Raw genomic sequence first — 19,618 nt, forward strand, 5'->3', positions numbered from 1 at the left:
GATTGTAGAAAAGTTGATAGTTGATGGCTTAGAAATTGGACTATCTTACGATAATAATTCCAATAAAGCTTGTACGAAAGCAAAAATTGCAGAAAGGAATGCTTTGTGCGTGGCTCACTCATTAAATTGTAAAAGTGTCTCTTCTGCTTGATCATGTCAGCTTATAAAAGTATTTGGACTGAGAGGTTTCAAAAAATGAGTTTCTTTTATATGAGGGATGTGAGAAGAGGTTACATTCATCTTTGTGACAAGATGATTACCGTTCTCCTAAGGGCATCTGTTTCTCTTTAGAGTTCATTCATTTTAAGCTGCTTCAAATATCTGTAAATTGTGTACTTAGACTTAAGAGTTCAAACCAATTTCATGTACGCTACAGTTTACAGTTACTGCTTGAGAGACAACACGATATTTTATGGGTAAAAAACCTCTCTTGGTTCGGTTGTCAAGCTTCAACTATCCGCTCTCCTATACGATATAGCTGCAATTCCCATAAAACTCTAAAACACAAATTGTTTTTTAAAGTAACCACTATGAATGTTATGATCAATATTAATTGTAATAAGAAATTTATTGATGAAAATTTTGACAATTTATTTGTTGGCCACTTTCCACATAATTGCTCTGTAGTTTCAAGAACTAATAACTTATTCGAGTATGTGATATGTATTCCAAAAGAACCGACAACGTGATGTTTCGTGGAGAATTTTAGATTATAAAGCCATCATTAACTAATTTTTATGTAATTTTGATATTTAATGACCTTATACATTTACAATTTATCATAATCCATAAGATTTCGTAAAGACGAAATGTGTCTTAATAAATTTAAAATAATGTCTTTTATCAACTTCCGAAATGTTTGCATCGACCCACCATATTGACACCAACGAGCCGTATTATTAGTTTCCGTTTCCTGCATATAAAAGTTTAAGAATAACACTTTCGGTGAGGAGTTTTGGGTTGGTTTTTTGGTTTTTGCATCCAGCTTTCTTTGCATTTTATGGAAAATTTGTTATTCAGAAAATCAACATTTATTCCAGCCCAATAATTGGAATAGCAGAATTCAAACACATTGAATATTTCGACGGAACCAAGGTACCAGCTTGCCATACACTCGCCAACACGTTTTGGTCTGCTTTGTACTTCCTCGGAAGTGTTTTCCTATTTTTTATAGTTCCTTTACTTTTGCTCATAGTATTATACTTTGTAATAGCAAAAAATTTGATATCAAATGCCGCTACATTAGTTTTAAATAAACATATAGATAATTATTCGATCAGAGCTAGGAGACAAGTTATTATGATGTTAGGAACCGTGGTACTAAGCTTTTTCCTCTGCTTAATACCCTTCAGGGTATTCATAATATGGATAATCGTAGTACCAGAAGAAAGCGTCATTCGTTTAGGTATTGAAAAGTATTATAATATTCTGTATTTTTGCAGAATTATGGTTTATTTGAATTCGGCTGTCAACCCTATTTTGTACAATCTAATGAGTTCAAAATTTCGACACGGTTTTGTAATATGTTCAGACACTAACAGGCACCTCTTTCGAAGAGCAAGAAACGGTACTACTAGTACTACTGCTACGAGAAGTAGTAGTACACTTAGAAACAGCCAAGACAGTTATAATTACAGGGTCTGCTATAGACCTAAAAATATTATTAAAGGCTTCAGTGATTCGCCGGGTTCAAATAAAAGTTCTGATTCTCATTCGGTTATATTGAAAGACGTGACTGCCTCCAAAAATAGATCTCTAAAAAACAGTAGTATTGACGAAGAATACGACGATTTTGATCTAGAAAACCATGAGAACCCCGATTATAACGTTTTTACTGAGAAAGTTATAATGTACAGCCAAGACAGAAGGCATGAATTTAAAAACTTTTATCAGGAAAAATGTTATAGAGAAAAAGAGGGACAAATTAATTTACAAGAAAAAATCGTTAAACGAAATCCAAATAAGGATGACGAAAGCTTTGTGTGAAAATCTGCATATGTATTTGATTTTTCAGTTGGAAAACTTCCATACATATTAGTCCAGTTAAAAAGTTCATTCGGGAAATTTGTTTTTAAAAAAGTCCGAGTTCTATTTATTTGAACGCTAACTATATACTTATTTACATCACTAGAAAAAAAGAAAGTAAAAATGATATTAATGAACTATATTTTCGGTAATGAAACCATTAGAATTAGATTACAACCGGGGGCGGTTAGTGTATAAGCTGTATTGTAGAGCTGTAAGAAATTATAATTGAATAAAAATATGATAATTATTACACAATTTAAATAATAATAATGTAATACAACCTTTTGCTATTACTTACCAAGTAAATGTAAGTGAATACCGAAACGTACGTTAGTTTAGAAAACAATCTCCCGTATAAATAATAAGAGTGAAGTAGGGATCATTGATTCATATTAATCTTGTGTAATAACCTTTCCAACAATGCATAATTCCATCATAAAAACCGATGAAATCAATGGAAATTTGATCAAGACTACAAAGCTTTCACAACATAAGTTTCATAGAAACATTGCAGAAAATCTCAAATCTGTTGCCACAAACCGCCACTAATCACAACTACGAGACATATATTATGTTGTGATTAGTATTGATTAAAGATTTATTTGATGATGATAGAGAAGAGGTTCACAAAATAAAAGAACCACTGGTTTACCTAGATATAACAATAGATAAAGTCAGGAAAACCATTGCAAATGCAAAAAATGGAGAAGCTTCCGGGCGTGATGGAATACCTACAAAATTTCTAAAAACTCTTGAAACCAATTCCCTTAGATTACTAACTAACCTGTTTAACGATATCTATCATAAAGGCCTAATTCCAACGGATGGGATACTTTGAGCCAATATTTCATAATAAAAAAAGTGTTCGTCAAAAATTGAACATAATACAATGGATATTCTGGATTATAATAATTTCTTTGAATTATAAACACTTCTTCGCTTGTACCATTAAAGGAATATTATCTTATCACTAATCACTTCTATTCGTATTAATAAATTTTTAAATTATTCTTACCATCAATGATTAACATAATTTCGATTTTTTTGGCATACTTTTCAAAATTAACTGATGTGGGTAAATCCAAAGAGACATTCGACCAGGCGTTTCTATTGCAGCTTTTGATTCCTATATTCGGTTTCATATATAGCTCTTCCAATATCAACTGATTGCCGACAATTTTGTTTGATGTACCATAGGCGTAGATACCTCATTTTATAAATTTGTTATTTTTATTAATACTTTTAAAAATATGTATATTTTATGCGAAAAAGTTAAATGATTGGTTAAAAGGCAATCGAATCATCATAAATTGGATGGCACTATACGCCGTTATTTTTTACCCCATTCGTCTATTAGAACTTCGGTAATCTTTTATCTGACGTAAATAATCTTGTCGCCTTGATGATTCGGTTATTGCCATCCGTTTATTCGGTTTTTTTGTTTAAAACCACATGCTGACAAAACTTGATGCAATGTGTCTAAACTGGTATATTTGTAGTCTGGATAATTTGCTACCTTTTGCTGTATTACTTCTAATGTCGCAACCTAAGTATGAAATCTTGAGTAGCTTTGTCAACTGATTTCAGTCTTGCTTTACATGTTTTTCGGTTCTTTGAATGATCTACAGCAACCCTTTCCGTAACTACTCGATAAATTTATTTATTCTAGTTAATTCAGCATTTTCTAATATGATGGCATTATCAGATTACTGAATATTTTCCTTTTTTAAACATTCTTATTTCATTGTCTTCATTTGCCCATGGTCTAAAGTGCGTCATATTTCTATTTATTTAAAGAAATATATTGATTAAATAAATCTCACCTTGCCACGCCACTGCTTATCGCAGATTGTCTAGAAGGAGATTATCAAAGAAATTGTGTACATACGCCTTCCGACAGCTTCGGCCCATATAAATGTATTTATGTTTACGATTCGATGTTTTCATTGGTAAACAGTGATGGTTTATAAACATTATTCTTCATTTCTTAATTCGATATGAGTGCCGTGCATATTTATGAAATATTGATTGCTCCTCGCATAACTGTCTTCTGCAATTGATATTGGAAGAACTATACATTGATCGGGCACTCTTCATATTATACATAGTCCTTGATGCCCCTTGAACGTACTTTTTCAACAGTCTTTTCGGCAAATTTCCACAATTATTACACAATATCATATTATGACGCATATCCGTCTTGATCTAAAAGTTCTAAAATTTTCTCAATAAATGATTTTGTTTGAACTTCACAAAATGTTTCTGCAGCGAATATATATTTACAAAATATTTATAATTAACTGTGAAGAATATACTACGAAACTATTAGAAATTATTTCCGGTTTAAATATTATTATCGCAATTTGAAACTTACTGCATCTGATTTTGACATAATTTATATTTCAACAATTTCGATAAAATAATCTACATTACCAGGATGGAAGAATATGTAGTTTCACTTTTAAATATTTTTTCGTACATTAATAATTAAAAAATGAGGAACGAACTGAAAAATCAAATACGCTAACTTCGTTTCATCCTCTAACTGAATATTTATCATGTACTTAATCCATTAGTCGTTTTTGTAAAGTTTCTTATTGTACTGCATGAATCTAGACCAAAGAATAAATGTTAGCTGTTATTAAATAAAGTTTAAGATATTTGTGTTATTTTATTTTTATCATTTCATCACCTGTATTTCTCTAACAATATTAACGAACCTCGAGCAGGTACGTACTTCCCAGCATACTCTAAGAAGAAACATTTTTCTATTGATTCTCTATTGATGTTAAGAATTTGTATTGAAGATGTTGAATAGATGAAAAATCACTTTGTTTTCGCTCAATCTACACCAAAGAACGAAAATTATATAGATAAGAACCAATATATGAATACGTCTCCGCTAAAATGGGTAAAGAAAAAATTTTCAATGTTATATAACAAGAGAATTATGATAAATGGTGAAACCCATAAAATTTCTTAAATCATTTTTTTGTGCTAGTGCCTTAGTCCAAAATATAGAGAGGTGGTCCCTTTTTTGCAATGCTTTTTGCTTCATCATTACCTAGTATGCCCTGGTGTTCACATTAAGGCTTTTTGTTACGGTTAGAAATTAGTTTAATACCCTTGGTGATCAATATCCTTCGTATGCGCCCGTGAAAAATTGGGCTGTAAGCTTTAAAAGAGGTAAATTTTCCATTGAAGATGATGACCGATCGGGAAGGCCAGTTTCTGTGTCAGTCTCCGAAAACATCGATGCAGTTCATGACATGATTTTATCAGACCGTCGAATTGGGCTAAAATGGATATCTGAAGCACTGGATATTTCATACATCATATAGTTGACGTCAATTTAGACATGAGAAAAATTGCTGCAAAATAGATTCTCAAATGTTTGAATGTTGACCAAAAGCGTGCAAGGGTAGAAGCATCGCGTTCGCTCTTTGCTCGATTTCAAAACGATGTAGAATTCTTAAACCGAATTGTTACTATGGATGAGACTTGGGTATATTTCTACGATCCAAAAACAAAGCAACAATCGATGGAATGGCAACACTCTGATTCTCCAAGACCTAGAAATTTCGTGACCAAAAATCTGCTGGAAAGGTTCTTGCTTCAATTTTTTTGGGATTGCCATATAGAACAATAGCTGGAGATTACTATTCGACATTAATGACAACTCTACGGGAAAAAATTAAAGAGAAAAGACGTGGAAATCTATCCAAAGGTGTTTTATTTTGCAGGACAACGCCCCTGCACACAAATCTCATGTTTCCATGCAAAAAATTCGTGATTTAGGGTTTGGATTACTAGAATACCCCCCTTATTCACCTGATTTGGCTCCGTCCGACTATCATATCTTTCCTCAACTGAAAAAAAAATTTTAAAAGGTCGTAAATTTTCTTCCAAAAGGAGATAATAAAAGCTGTGTAGGTCTGGTTTACAGAGCAAGAAGAAATATTTTTTTTGAAAGGTCTAGAGACGTTGTAGGTTCGCTGTAATAGATGTATCCAATTAAGAGGAAAATATGTTGAGTAATAAAATATTTTGACATTGAAATTTTGTTTGGTTCTATAGTAAGCTAAGAATTTTTCAATATATTCTCGTATGTTCATTGCTAGCAACTGTACCTTAAAAATAGTCAGTAATTTTTCTTGAGGTATAGAAAGCTTGCATTTCGGACCAAAAATGCTCAATCCAGTTCCTTGCGCTTGTTTGGAACCGCAAAGATGCATTTCAAGTCTTGCAGAAGATTTTTGCTTATTTCTAGCTTTATCAATTCTAGAACCTCCAAGTAACCTGTCAGATTCCCTGACATTCATTTTCAGTATGGATTAACCTGTAGACGCCGCGAAACATATCAGCCTTTGAATTTTGTTCAGTATTTTCTAACCTTCAAGCATTCAAGATTAATTTATAAAACTTCATCCGAGAATTTTGGATCTATCTTTGGAGCAACATGCATTCATTTTTCACCGCTTCTTAAAAGATATGATAAAAAGAAAACTACGTATTAACCATACCAAACTTATGCTTATTGGATGTCTTCACAATTGACCCACAAACTTAATCTGGATCACTGCATTACCTAACAGTGCTCCTCAAAGCTGCTAAGATTTTCATATTTATAAGTGATTTAGGTTAAATTTTAATTTTTCTTTAATTTCTTATACCTTTTATATATATTCATTTTTCTAAATCGTCTTGAATTTAGGTCTGTTCTGATAATATATTTGACGTTTCGACTACTTTCAGTCTTTATCAAAATATTTTTATAAAGACTGATCACTATAAAGCGGCTTTAAAAAATATGTGTAAATAGTATTCCCTGCAATTAGAATACTTTATTAATATATTTGCGAGACTTTAGCGAAACTCTCGTGCGAGATTTAAGACGAGACTTTTTGAAATTCTCGCTACGAAAGCAAGATAAAACGATACTTTCGCAAACGAGAATGTCATGGGCAATACAATAGTTTCGTTTACAAGGGTATACAATCACAACTAAATTAGAATCTCATTCAAATTATTCATACATATTCAATGAAGTTATATGAAACTGAATCTTCATTTCGAGAGTTTATTCAACATACTTCATTACAAATGACACCTTAGAGGAGCTTAAACAGCATCCATCGACTCTAACAACAATAATCATCCAGTCATTTAACAATGAGCCAAATGTGAGTATAACTTTTCATTTGTTTTTTAATTTTTATTCTACTCAGTTTTGTACAGTGCCATCAATCTATTGTAAATAATTCGAAGCTCTTTCACAAAAATATCTCAACAATGTTTAGTTTGATTAAATTGTGTGCATATAATGCTTGGCTTCCAATTTCGTAGTAGAAAAAAAATAGTTTTACTGATTCATATATGTTATTTTAGCATTTGGTAGTATACAAAATTAGTATATGCATTTTTTCGTACTGTACATAGACGCAATATTCTCCAATATGCACCACATTCTTCAAGAAACTAAATTTGTTCATATATGAAAAAAAACATGGTAGAGTAGACACACAAAACTGAAACAAATCACTAACAAGTCTGTGGCATATTATGAACTGGTTCGTGGTGAGACTTCAGACCTTCACAATAAAACTAATACTCTGGAGTATTCAAAGTATTTGTTCGTAGATATTAGTACATCAGAAACAGGATGAATTAGTAAAATATTAATAAAAGAAGTAATGAACAAGTGGAACGAAATACTGCAATAGAAGGGATTACCAAAGTGGTTAAAAACGGACAACAGGAGCCTACAAGGCATATCCGCAGCCATATTTTTTTTAAATCACCCAAATTAATCCAAAAATACATACTAAAATTGAAGAAATTGAGAAAAAATAACACTTAGATGATATTCCGTATTTATATTCAACTTATTGCTCATTTTATATATATACGAATACATTCTGTATATATTCTACATTGTAAAAATATCCGTACATTTTCATTGCATTAATTTTTGTAAATACAGTAGATAGAGCACTGTTCTATTTATTTTCTATGAGTATATCAGAAGTAGTTTCTAATTTTGATTATTGTAGCGTCGATGCAACCACAAATGTAAAAATCGAATTCAACTAAATATATTATTAATAAGTTCGTCAAAATCTGTCAAAGATCGGCCTCAATTTGTATTGAAGGGCGTTATTATTCTTATTATATCTACCAAAACATTTAGTTTAATTCGATGGATTCACTAGGATTCCTAATTTATCTTCTAGGCCAAGCAATAGAGATTTCATTAAAAGCCAAATCAAATTAGAACCGATAAAAAACATACCTAATCTTTTGAACTAGTTAAAATTTTGTGGTATATATACAAATATTTAACATCTAATCCTTCATTCTAATAACAATTATACTAATAATAATTATTTTGTCCATTGTATATTTCAAACACGATACACATCACCGGTATGCTGAAATGTCGACTCAAATTTAACACGCCTCGCGCATTACGTCACACTGGAATCAGAATGTTTTTTGGCCAAGATAAGGTTGGAGTTGTACGCATTTCCTGGGTTTTTGTGTGTTTGTGATATTTGTTTGTGTTTAGCGTTGACCCAACTGTTATTATTTTCTTTTAAAATATTGTACTTTTCGAAATACAAAACAAACAGATATTAAATACTTTGAAGCGGTGAATAGGACCCTGCGGTCGATAGGATAAAATTAATTTAAAATAGGGTGAATGAATGACATAAATCACAAAATAACACACACTATTCCTATTTTTTCCAATAATTATACTTATCCTATGTTGTTGTCGATTCACTTGTAGAATTATAAACAAAAACGGTTTCGAGCTGGTGGGAAATATTTAGTTACGATACCCCTTATTTATTTTAGGGCATTCATTTCAAAGAGAATATAGTTCCATATAATGCAAAGAATAAAATCTACCTATAATATATGAGAAACAATATTATTGAATTGAATAATTTCGTTAATCATATTTTAAATAGTATTTTATTTCATGGAACATACAAGAAATTATTAATAATGTGAAATTTAACTGGCAAATTCGATAACCATATAGGAAATTTTATAGCAGTTATACAGCACACATTAGGTTTGTTCCAACCCATCAAAAAACCGTCCTTGGTACGGTGACGATTCTCGTAATAGAGATTGCGTGTTTCAACCGGGCGGTGACCTTTATACGAACGATTCTGTCGTTTGTGAACCGTTTCCGGGACGGTCTTTTCGACACTTGATTTATAGCAAGTACTGTTACAAGAATCGTGCATAGTCTGAGATTGCGCAAAAAATATCTATAAATGCTTCCAATAACCGTTCCAAGAACGTTCCAAACTATCGGGTTAGGTTTCCCAGTTGGAACAAACATGATAGGTTTGTTAATAAACGATACCTAAGTCGGTTGGAACTCAATCGAACAGAATCGCTCATTTAACAGTAACTGCCCGGTTGGAATACGTTATCTATATTGCGAAAAATCGTGACCGTACCAAGGACGGTTTTTTAATGGGTTGAAACGAACCTATTATACTTCACATTTTGATTCCAACGTGACGTCACAAAGTTCGAGAGAGTAGTAACAGTTCAATTTCTTCATAACATATTTCCTTACATATTAATGAATGATATTGCTTCAAATTATTTACTTCTATAGTAAGTCATCAATCAGTATATGCAATTTTCAATGTTTTCTGTTGAAGGATGCCAAGCCACAACATTTTAAGTGCCTCAAGATCTTAAATACGTTTTCAATAAAACTTTATGGGTGTCGGCGTTTAGTTAAACTTCAAATTGAGGGTTTCCTAACGTTTTTCTAGCCTACATATTATAACACAACATGCCATAACTTTTTAATATCAGTTCTTTCAAAAGTTCCAATGAAGTCATTATTATTGAAATAAACAGGTCTCAAAAAAAATGTAGATATTATATTTTCTAATACGTAGTAGACAATACTTGGAAAATGGGTATAATTTTACCACTTTTAAAAAAAATTGTCAAAACAGACAGTAATATTTATAGAGGTATAATAAGCGTGGTACTGAAAGTCCACGAGAATATGTTAGAGAACAGAATGAGGAAAATAATACTCAACTAATTGGAGTGGATTTATTAAAAGGAAAGTCCACGAAAACGTATATTTACATTGAGATAGATAATAGAGAGAAAACTGAAAACAAATCATAAAGTATACCTCGGTTTTATAGACATTGGAAAAGCATGTGATAGCATCCCAAAAAATCAAATATCAAAATAATAGTTCATAACAAAGAGAAGTTGGAGTTGATAAACAATATCAAGTCCGGCGTTATTTATAAAAAAAATGGATGATATATTGAAAGAAGTGAAAACAAAAATGAAGTACAAATACATTTCCTTTTCCTGATGCATTCACGCACTGAGTGCTTGAATGTTCATCACTTGTCCTATCAACTAAAACCTCTGCTTCTTTTTCCGACCAGCCTGGAACTGTTTATCAATTTACTTCAGCTTTGGATCCCTATTTGACTCTTCGAACTCGCTCTTTCCTTTCTCTCGCTGTCCGATCTAGGTCAGCCTTTTTGGTACGCAAAAATTCTTGAATCAAAACCAGATTAAAATGGTTCTGTTTTAGCATCTTTTAGCATTTTCACGACATTGTGTGCAAGTAGCACGCAAAATATCTATATCCGGATATAAATTATATGAGATAACCCAACTTTGCTATGGTTCTTTTCTATCAATCGCTTCTTTCACCTTCCTCTTTGATCTTGTTCCCAAGAATATTTCATTTCTTTATATTGCTAGTCCTTTTCTACTGTGGTGTTCTCACTCCGAATACCTCTGCTTTTCTAATGTATATTACCTTCTTTTCCAAAACAAGAAGCTCTACAGGAATAACTCCCACAATCATTATTATGGCTGGCTTCATGACCCTCCGATAATCTGTGACTCTTGGTGCCGCTCTTTTTTGTACCTGTATTAATCTTTTTAGATACTTCTGTATTCTCAGAGCTTCAACCCACCAGTACAAATAGGTTATAAAAATATGGAAATAGTTGGTATTATTTATTATTTTTAGTATTATTCGAAGAGTAATTAAAGTATTATTTATTTACACGAAGCATATAATGAAATTAAGGAACATAATACACAATTCGTGTTAAATAACTTATAAGAACCAATTCACTAATACGCTAATACTTTGATTCTTACTTTTCTTTTAAAACTGTTACTACTATCTCCTTAAATTTTTTTGTAACGTATGTAGTTCCTATTTCTTGGTCTATTTAATAGTGTAAATTCAAATGAAATTTCTAGCAACTATCACCTAACAATTAACAAACTAATTAAAATGTAGAATAATCATAATTATATAGTAACAAGAAGCAGTACAAAGAATCTACGATCTAAGAATTGCGAAAATTTTTGATAATTACAACAACAAAATACTAATCATAGTCTCATATATAAATTAATTACAACCACGGTCTTACATACAGGTCTGGAAACCAAGCCTAATTTCTATATATTGAAATAACCATTGCTTAGCGCTGCAAAGTTTAATATTACCTCTTCCAAGGGAAAGGCAAAGTTTGGTGGTCCTTGATTTTGTATCATAGCTGAAATAGTAGTGTAATGATATTGATTTTCTAAGAATGTATCTATATCTACATATCTATATTTGTAAGTGAAATAAAAACAACAAATTAATAAAAATATGTTATTACATACAAAACTTCAAAACAGTAAAAGAAAATAAAAACATATTTAATACTAGCCTCAATCTAGGTATCCCCAAAACTAACTTTCACTTTACCTCTTTAGACAAACTTCGCAAAAATAACAGTTTGCTCAATCTTACCTTTCATTCTATTTCTTTGCTGATTAACTATTTGAGCAACCTTTGAAAATAATCGTTCGGATGGAACAGAAGTTCCGACTATAGTTAAATATTTGAAGGCAATCTTATAAAGCTTAGGAAATTGAATTCTTAGATCTTGCCAAATCTCTAAAGGATTCTCATTGAGCCTTCCTACTACTGGACTACGCAAGTGGATTGATAATTCATCAGAAATTGCATCATCTGATTGCGATGATTTCCAGCTTTTGCTTACTACCTTGTGATGATTATCCCATAAGGAAAAGCTCTCTTCTTGTTTTTCAAATTGATCAGAATCCGACATTTCAATATTTTGTGTATTTGTTTTTGTGATTGTTTTACTGTGTATATTTAGTAAGTTTACATTGCTCAGCACTCGCGAATTTTATTTATACATATCTAAAAAGGCAGCCTTATGAATATTTTTTACGTGGCTAAACAGGTTTGATGTATTGCCACAATTGATATATTACATATATTTGAGAGTCATTAATTGTAGTAGCAAGTGAAAGTCTGACATAAACTAGTCTTTGTTAAAAAATCAAAATAATGATTTAATGCGTTACCGCCATACAGTAGAAGACGATGCAAAAATAATGAGTGTGAAGGGTCGATCGGTTTGTCAGGATAAATTAAGTAATTAAGCTGATGACTCACAGATGTCACTATCTAAATAAACCATATTTAAAATCTAAGTCTTCTAGTAGTGTTGAAATGTATGGTTGTATAATAGATTAAACAAAAAATAGCATATTTTCGATATTTCTATAAATATATCGATATATGGAATACAATAAATATTTGACAAAACATCGAATCAATCCGATGGATCGTACGAAAAACATCGAAAAAATTTGATATATCGATATTAAATGAATATCCCTAGACTGATTTAGCATTTATTCTTCTCGTAATAACGCTTATAAAATCGTAATCGATATTCTCAAATAATTAATCAAAAACTATCCAAATGCTCAGTAGTATTTTTAACTAAAAACAAAAATGATTTATTTTGTATCGTAGTTTGGGTTAAACTAAAAGCCACTGTAGTGCCACGGTTACATAAACCCGTGGGGTAGGGCAGATATGAAAATGTTGACAGCATTTTCACAACTATTATTATTTGTACTTATTTGGCTACTTATATATAATTACGTTACGTATCAACTACTTTTATACAGGGTGATCTGGGACTTGATGCAAAAAATTTAGGAATGAGTAGATGTCGTGAAAATAATGCTGTAACAAAAAAATTTTCTCATACGACCCACGTTTCTGAGTTATATGCCTTCAAAGTTGCGAAATCAGAACTTATATTCAAGTATATTTTCTAAATTTTACATTCGAACATTATGGATTTTAAATGGATAATTACGTAGGTCCATGTTGTCAATTTGATGGAATAAATAATTCTACACTATGATCACAAAGCCGGGGGTGGCACATGCCCTATGGTTACCAATCCGTAACTTTTACAGGAACAACCTGTATAATCTAAAGATAGCAAAAATGAATTCTTCAAACGATTTGTTAACAAAAAGGTACTCTTTGCTTAACTCGATAAAATTGAGGGTTTAGGAGGTATGTATATTTTTAGATCGTTCTAAAACGATCGCTATAAAGAAACATTCTGAAGAAAATTATCATAAATTGTAATTATTTATTGAAAATACTTACAGCGAGTATAAAAACACAATCAAAAATTTCAAATTGTACTGCATACTCTCGAACATCTTGTTACAAAAAATTGAAATGTAGAGAAATTTAGTTGGTTAGTCTACAATTTATCAAAAAAAAATAATAAATGTTCTTATAGCTTCACAATGGAAGTTTATTCTAGGATCATTTCGTTCCTTGTGTTTATCGGTGTTGCATATACCAAGCTTTTAAGAAATCGCTAAAAAAATAAATCCATTGTATTTAATTCAGGGGAACGTGGTGGCCATGCAAATGGACCTCCCCGGTCAATCAATCTATTAGGAAAAATGTTATTTAGATTATTTATTACATCATTTCGGAAGCAATTCTTACTATTCTAATAGCTTATTTGAGAGAAACCTACGAAAACTCATTGAAATTTATTCGAAAACAGATTCCAGTGGGTATGTTCTTTTAAAATCTTCACCACATCGTGTGCAAATAGCACGCAAAATACCCATATACCGATACAAATTGTATGAGTTCACCCAACTATGCCTTAGCTTTTTTCTATCCAAGGTGACACGCGTGGTATCAAACGCTTCGTTCACCTTCCTGTGTGATCTTGTTCCCAAGAATTTTCTATTCTTTTATCAGGGAAAAGTGGTGGCTATGCAAATGCAATCCACTTATTGGGAAAAAAGTTATTAAGATGATTTTTTACATCATTCAGCATATGAGGAGGGGCTCCATCGTGCATGCACCACATGCTTATGTTAATGTTTTGAGGAATTATCACATAACAAGGGAGGGAAATCATTTTTGAGAAATTCTAAGTATTACTGTCCATTTTAGTAGATTATTCGAGAGAAATCTACTAGAACTCCTTGAATTTATTCGAAACCAGATTCCAGTAGGTCTGTTCTTTTAAATCTCGATATGGGTATTTTGGAGACCATTTTAGTAGATTATTTAACTTGATCAAAATTAATTATTAATCTGTTTCAAGTTTTGCCTTACGTCAGTAATCTTCGATAGTATGTGGTACAAATGTTTATTTACTTATTCATTAGTTCTCCGAAAAATTTTTAATTGTGTTATAATACCTATTTTCAATACATAATTACAATTTATTATGATTTTCTTCAGAATGTCTCTTTATGACGAACGCTTTCTTTGGCATGTACAACGATCTAAAAATCTATATATCTTCTAAACCATAAATTTTATCGAGTTTAATAAAGAGTATCTTTTTGTTAAAAAATCGATTAGAAAATTTATTTTTTATATCTATAGATTGTACTGTAAAAGTTGTGAATTGAAAACTATTGGGTATATAATAGTGTAGAATTATTTTATTACTTATTATAGGACATAACTAATCATTAATCATTCATAATGGTCAAATGTATAATTTATAAAATATACTTGAGTATAAATTCTGATTTTGCAAATTCAAAGGCCTACAACTCAGAAACGAGGGGTCATATGAGAAAATTTGTTTCATGGTACAGCATTATTTTCATGTCATCTACTCGCTCCCGAATTTTTTGCGTCAAGTCCTGGAGCACCCTGTATATAACATTTCATTACATTATTAGGTTAACAAAATTTGACATCCTCTCTTGATTACAACGCCGCTCTGGCGATTACAGAATGAGGTACTTAAGCGCCCGTTGAATCAACCCAGCTTACTACCGTCGTTTCCAGATCTGCATGGAAGAGCGTGATTACAACATTTTTATTAAAAGCCGTATAACCTCTTAATAATCACCATCTTTATTTAGTGTCAATTCTTCGTACTAATAAAGGCATTGTTAAATTTCTTGGGTGATAGTTGTAATAAATTTATCTGCAATATTCTAATATATTTTTATTTTTGCAGTCCAATTTTGGCAATAACCCAGTACAGCACAGAAAAGTACATCGATGGTTCCTTAGTATTTGTCTGCTTCAGTTTAGTTGAAGATCTTTTTCCTTGTATATTTTTCATAGGATCGGTTGTAGTATTTTTCATTTTCCCATTGGGTATACTAATTTGCGTTTACGCTCTTATAGCTAGTTCCTTAATGGCTCAACCTCTAGTTATGATAGCATCGAGAAATAATACTGTACCAGCACAGAACGTAATAAAATATAGAAAACAAGTTATTTTAATGCTGGGTACAGTGGTTCTAGCTTTTTTCATTTGCCTATTACCTTTCCGTGCGCTTACACTTTGGATTATCATAGCTCCTGCAGGATCTATCATTGAACTAGGATTCGAAAGATACTACAACATCCTTTATTTCTCTCGAATTATGTTTCACATTAACTCCGCCGTTAATCCGATTCTCTATAACATTATGAGTTCTAAATTCCGTGGTGGATTCTTCAAATTATGTGGCGCTAAAAAGTTCAGGCAGAGGTATCTGAAGAAGCCGGAAATCACCAGAAAAAGTACCAGTTCTTCCACCCATACTTCTTCTCAGCAGACTTCGGAGAGTTTCCTGAAAAACAGTCGCAACTATTCTAGACAGTCAAGTAGTCTTAAAGAAGTTAAAGAAGAGGAAGACACATCGAACAAGAAAAATTTAGTTAAAAATGTTTATGTAAGGGCTCCGATTGAAATCGTTGCTGGTATTAATGGTGAGAAACTTCCGAGTGGGGAAATATATGTTTGATAAAACGAATGTATCTTTTAGTTTATATTCTGATTAAAAAGGCGGAGTTGTAAGAAAATAATATGAGGAACTTTCATGAATAATATTAAGCTAATTTCAACTGAAACTATATGAAAAGGGAAATATTTAAAAAATTGATCGTAAAAAGTGTATGTTTTTGACTGTTTAAATATGATCTTGATAAATAGAATTTCTAAATTCAATCCACGATGGATACTCAAACTTGTGGATTCAAATAAAACTCTTGTGAATTGCAGATGATCCGTATTAATATGGATGCCATTCTTTTTTTTTAATCTTTTGTGGCAGTATAGATGAAACTAAGCCGTATTGAACTATCCAGCAGATATTTCAGAAAAAAATGCAATAGTAGAGGTAGCTGACGATATGCCAATTCCCTAGCTAAATATGCTAAGGAATTGGCATATCATCAGCTTATGTGGCAAACCTCGTAACTCCATAGCTTTAAATTTTACAGTAGACACAAAAGAATTAGTGAAGACTTGACCTATTTTTTCAAATAAAGGTTAAAAGTAGTGGTCACATATCGAATTTCTAAAAAATAATTCAAAAAATACAGTTAAGTAAATCAACATGGAGTGTGTTTAGTCTTAAACAAAATGGCGGTCTGGAATTGCGAGGATTTTTATTTAGGCTTTCAAATTGTAACGGATTTGTTTGAGTCTTTACAAGTTTTTCTGACAGATGCGTTCAGAAGTTATCAATCTAAAGATATCAAAATGTTGATATATGAAAAAACTTAAGCTTGACGATATGAATAGACAATAGAAAAACTATATTGGTGCCTTTTTGAGAAAAGCAAATTTTAATTTTATGCATATATCTCGACAAGTTTCCTTAATGTTTTATTCAAACTTTTAACTTAAGTAAAAGCCAAATAAAATTGTGTTTACGTAGTTATTGTGAACATTCACATCGTTGAAATATGAGAGTAAACAGAAAAAAAATGAAGTAAACAATAAAATCAAATTTTATGAATAGATTACACGCAATCAAGAATTCTACAATAAAAGTGGTAAGGTTATTATTAAGTTATCCAAAAATTTCACTCTCAAAAAATATTAAGTAATTATCTGTTTCTATCGTTATTATCCTTAATCCTCTCAAATCCGAACACTTTCATTAATTTGGATTTTCTGGAATGTTGGTATAATAACTATTACCAACACTCGCAATTTCACTGACGCGCGTTTCGATAACAAAGTTATCATCTTCAAAAACCAAAGGTAAACCTTACAGTGGTATCGCTAGTATTTACATCTTTGAATAAAAATTTAGCCATAATCGCTACAGAGATACTAACTTGGTGATGTAAACGCAACTTTGGATGGCTTCTACAAGATATATTTATTCTTTGAGTGAATAATGAATTATTTTTTCTGTGGCGGAAAAAATTTTTGATATTCCCTTTTTGTTGAAAAAAGTATCACTTTTTGTGTCATCACTGTTTCAATGGAAATATATACAACTTAATAAAAGTATATTCATCTACAATTGTCACCGAATCAAGTGTCAAGTAATCACATTTCTTAATCTTGTCGATAATATTGACAATAACTATATATAACTATAATTATTATCACATTGACAAAAATTATAAATGTTTTGTGTTTTTATTCTGATAATTTGGAGATAGCTACAAGCACAATAGAAAATCAGGTATCACAAAATCAAATTGCATACTTCTTTTCTGCAAACATGACCAAGGCACTTACGAATAAAGGGCTTTTGGTTAGGTTTGGTTTCGTAAATGCCCTGCCTAAACTGACTTAAACAAGAAATACAAGTCATCTTCATTGTGAGCTTTTTACTCGAGTCGCGAATACCCTCAATATTTACCATAACTTCCATCTGAAAAATCATTTCAAGTTACAAGCGTTCCCAAAACCCCAAATCAAAGACCATCGCTCAAACTTTTACATCGTCCAAGGGTTTAAATCAACTTGCCGAATAACAACGAGGATGAAAAATTATTAAAGTAATTGACAAAGATAATAAAAAACAAGTACAACTACCACAGGAAGTACTACATATAAAAATATCAGGTAAAGAAAATCCTTCAAATAAACATATTAATATAACAAATTAATTATAATTATCATGTTGGCAAAAATTCAAATATTTTGTGTTTTTACCTGATAGTTGTAGATAAATAATATGCCAGTATGGAATTTTCACATCAAACACAGGTTTTTTAAGCAATTGTTGAAATATTTTTTTCCATACTTAATCGTAAGTTTATTAAAATTAATAAACTATTCAGTTTTCAGTCATTATTGGTTCAGTCGTTCTTATCACGATTCAAAACGAAAAGTTAAATTATTAACTTATATATGACTACTTTTAATACATGTTTTTCAACCTTGTTGATGATATAATATTGGGTACTCTGTGTGATCACTCATTTGCATATCACTTGGGTAGAAGCTATGGCCCCTTTCACACCAAATGAATCCGAATCAATCTGGATCACTCCGAATCAAGTTGAATCTGATTCGTCATCTCCACTCTTTCACACCAGCTGAATCAACCTGAATCTATAAAGATCCTTTCATCTTCTTTTTGTTTTCCTTCTTTTAGTTGCTTTTGAGCTATCATCATGGACGCAGTTGTTTTAAATGCAATAGTGTTTCGTAGGAGGAGATTTCTGTTGCTGTGATTTATATCACTGGCGTCATAAATAGCACTATTTTCTTTAACTTTTAAAATTAATAACTCCACGTCCATCTCGTATGTTTGTTGATTCAAGACTGACTGAAGCTGGAACCAACACTTGCGGTACAACTACACATACTTCTTGTCCTCTTGCGCGTGATTGCTACGTATTTTGTATGAAAAACCAAAATAGCCAGTATCATCCAGTTTACTTAGGAAGAATTTATATCTGTTGAATTTTGTTCATCACTTTTTTGCGAATATCGACAACTCGCACACATTATGTATGTTTTCACACTTGTCTGCAGCGGTGCGTCCAGCCTTTGTCCAATATTTAGCCAACGTTGGAAGGTGAATTTGGCGCAAACTTTGTACGCAACGTGTATTACCGGCTTAACAACGCGTTCGAGTATAGCATTGCAGTGGGTGACAAAGAATAAATCAATAAATACGTTGTAAATTATATGAAAAAATACTAATGCGGTGTAGCATCGTAGTTTTTTCCGTTACAGAACAAAATCTCAAGTTTTATCTCGATTTTTAACTCCATCATCAACCTGGAGCTTATACTTTTTACCCATGTATAATAAATAACTAATTTGTTGCTAGATCGTCTTGATTTCTTGTCTTTTTTATAGCAAAAAGACCTATAATCAAGACAATTTAACAGTGAATACATATAAAAAGGTCTGAGAAATAAGAATCTGAAGAAATTTATAAATAAGTAATATTGCAAAAATCATAATTTGATGAGAATTAG

At 31.4% G+C, this 19,618-nt stretch overlaps 1 protein-coding gene across 2 annotated transcripts in view; it reads left to right on the plus strand.

Annotated features, from left to right (window-relative positions):
• The window catches only part of LOC130441832 (growth hormone secretagogue receptor type 1), a 158,605-nt gene extending 141,359 nt beyond the window's left edge, over positions 1-17,246 (plus strand). The window contains exon 4 of one of the 2 annotated variants that reach the window (XM_056775651.1): positions 15,405-17,246. In XM_056775651.1, the coding sequence (XP_056631629.1) occupies positions 15,405-16,182 (778 nt within the window). In that variant the 3' untranslated portion in view covers positions 16,183-17,246. Of the gene's footprint in view, positions 1-1,040; positions 4,555-15,404 lie in introns of those variants that run through there. The other variant, XM_056775644.1, reaches the window with a different exon arrangement.
• The last annotated feature ends 2,372 nt before the right edge of the window (positions 17,247-19,618 follow it).

Source organism: Diorhabda sublineata, chromosome 1 (genome assembly GCF_026230105.1).
Source record: "Diorhabda sublineata isolate icDioSubl1.1 chromosome 1, icDioSubl1.1, whole genome shotgun sequence".
Taxonomy (NCBI): Eukaryota; Metazoa; Arthropoda; class Insecta; order Coleoptera; family Chrysomelidae; genus Diorhabda; species Diorhabda sublineata.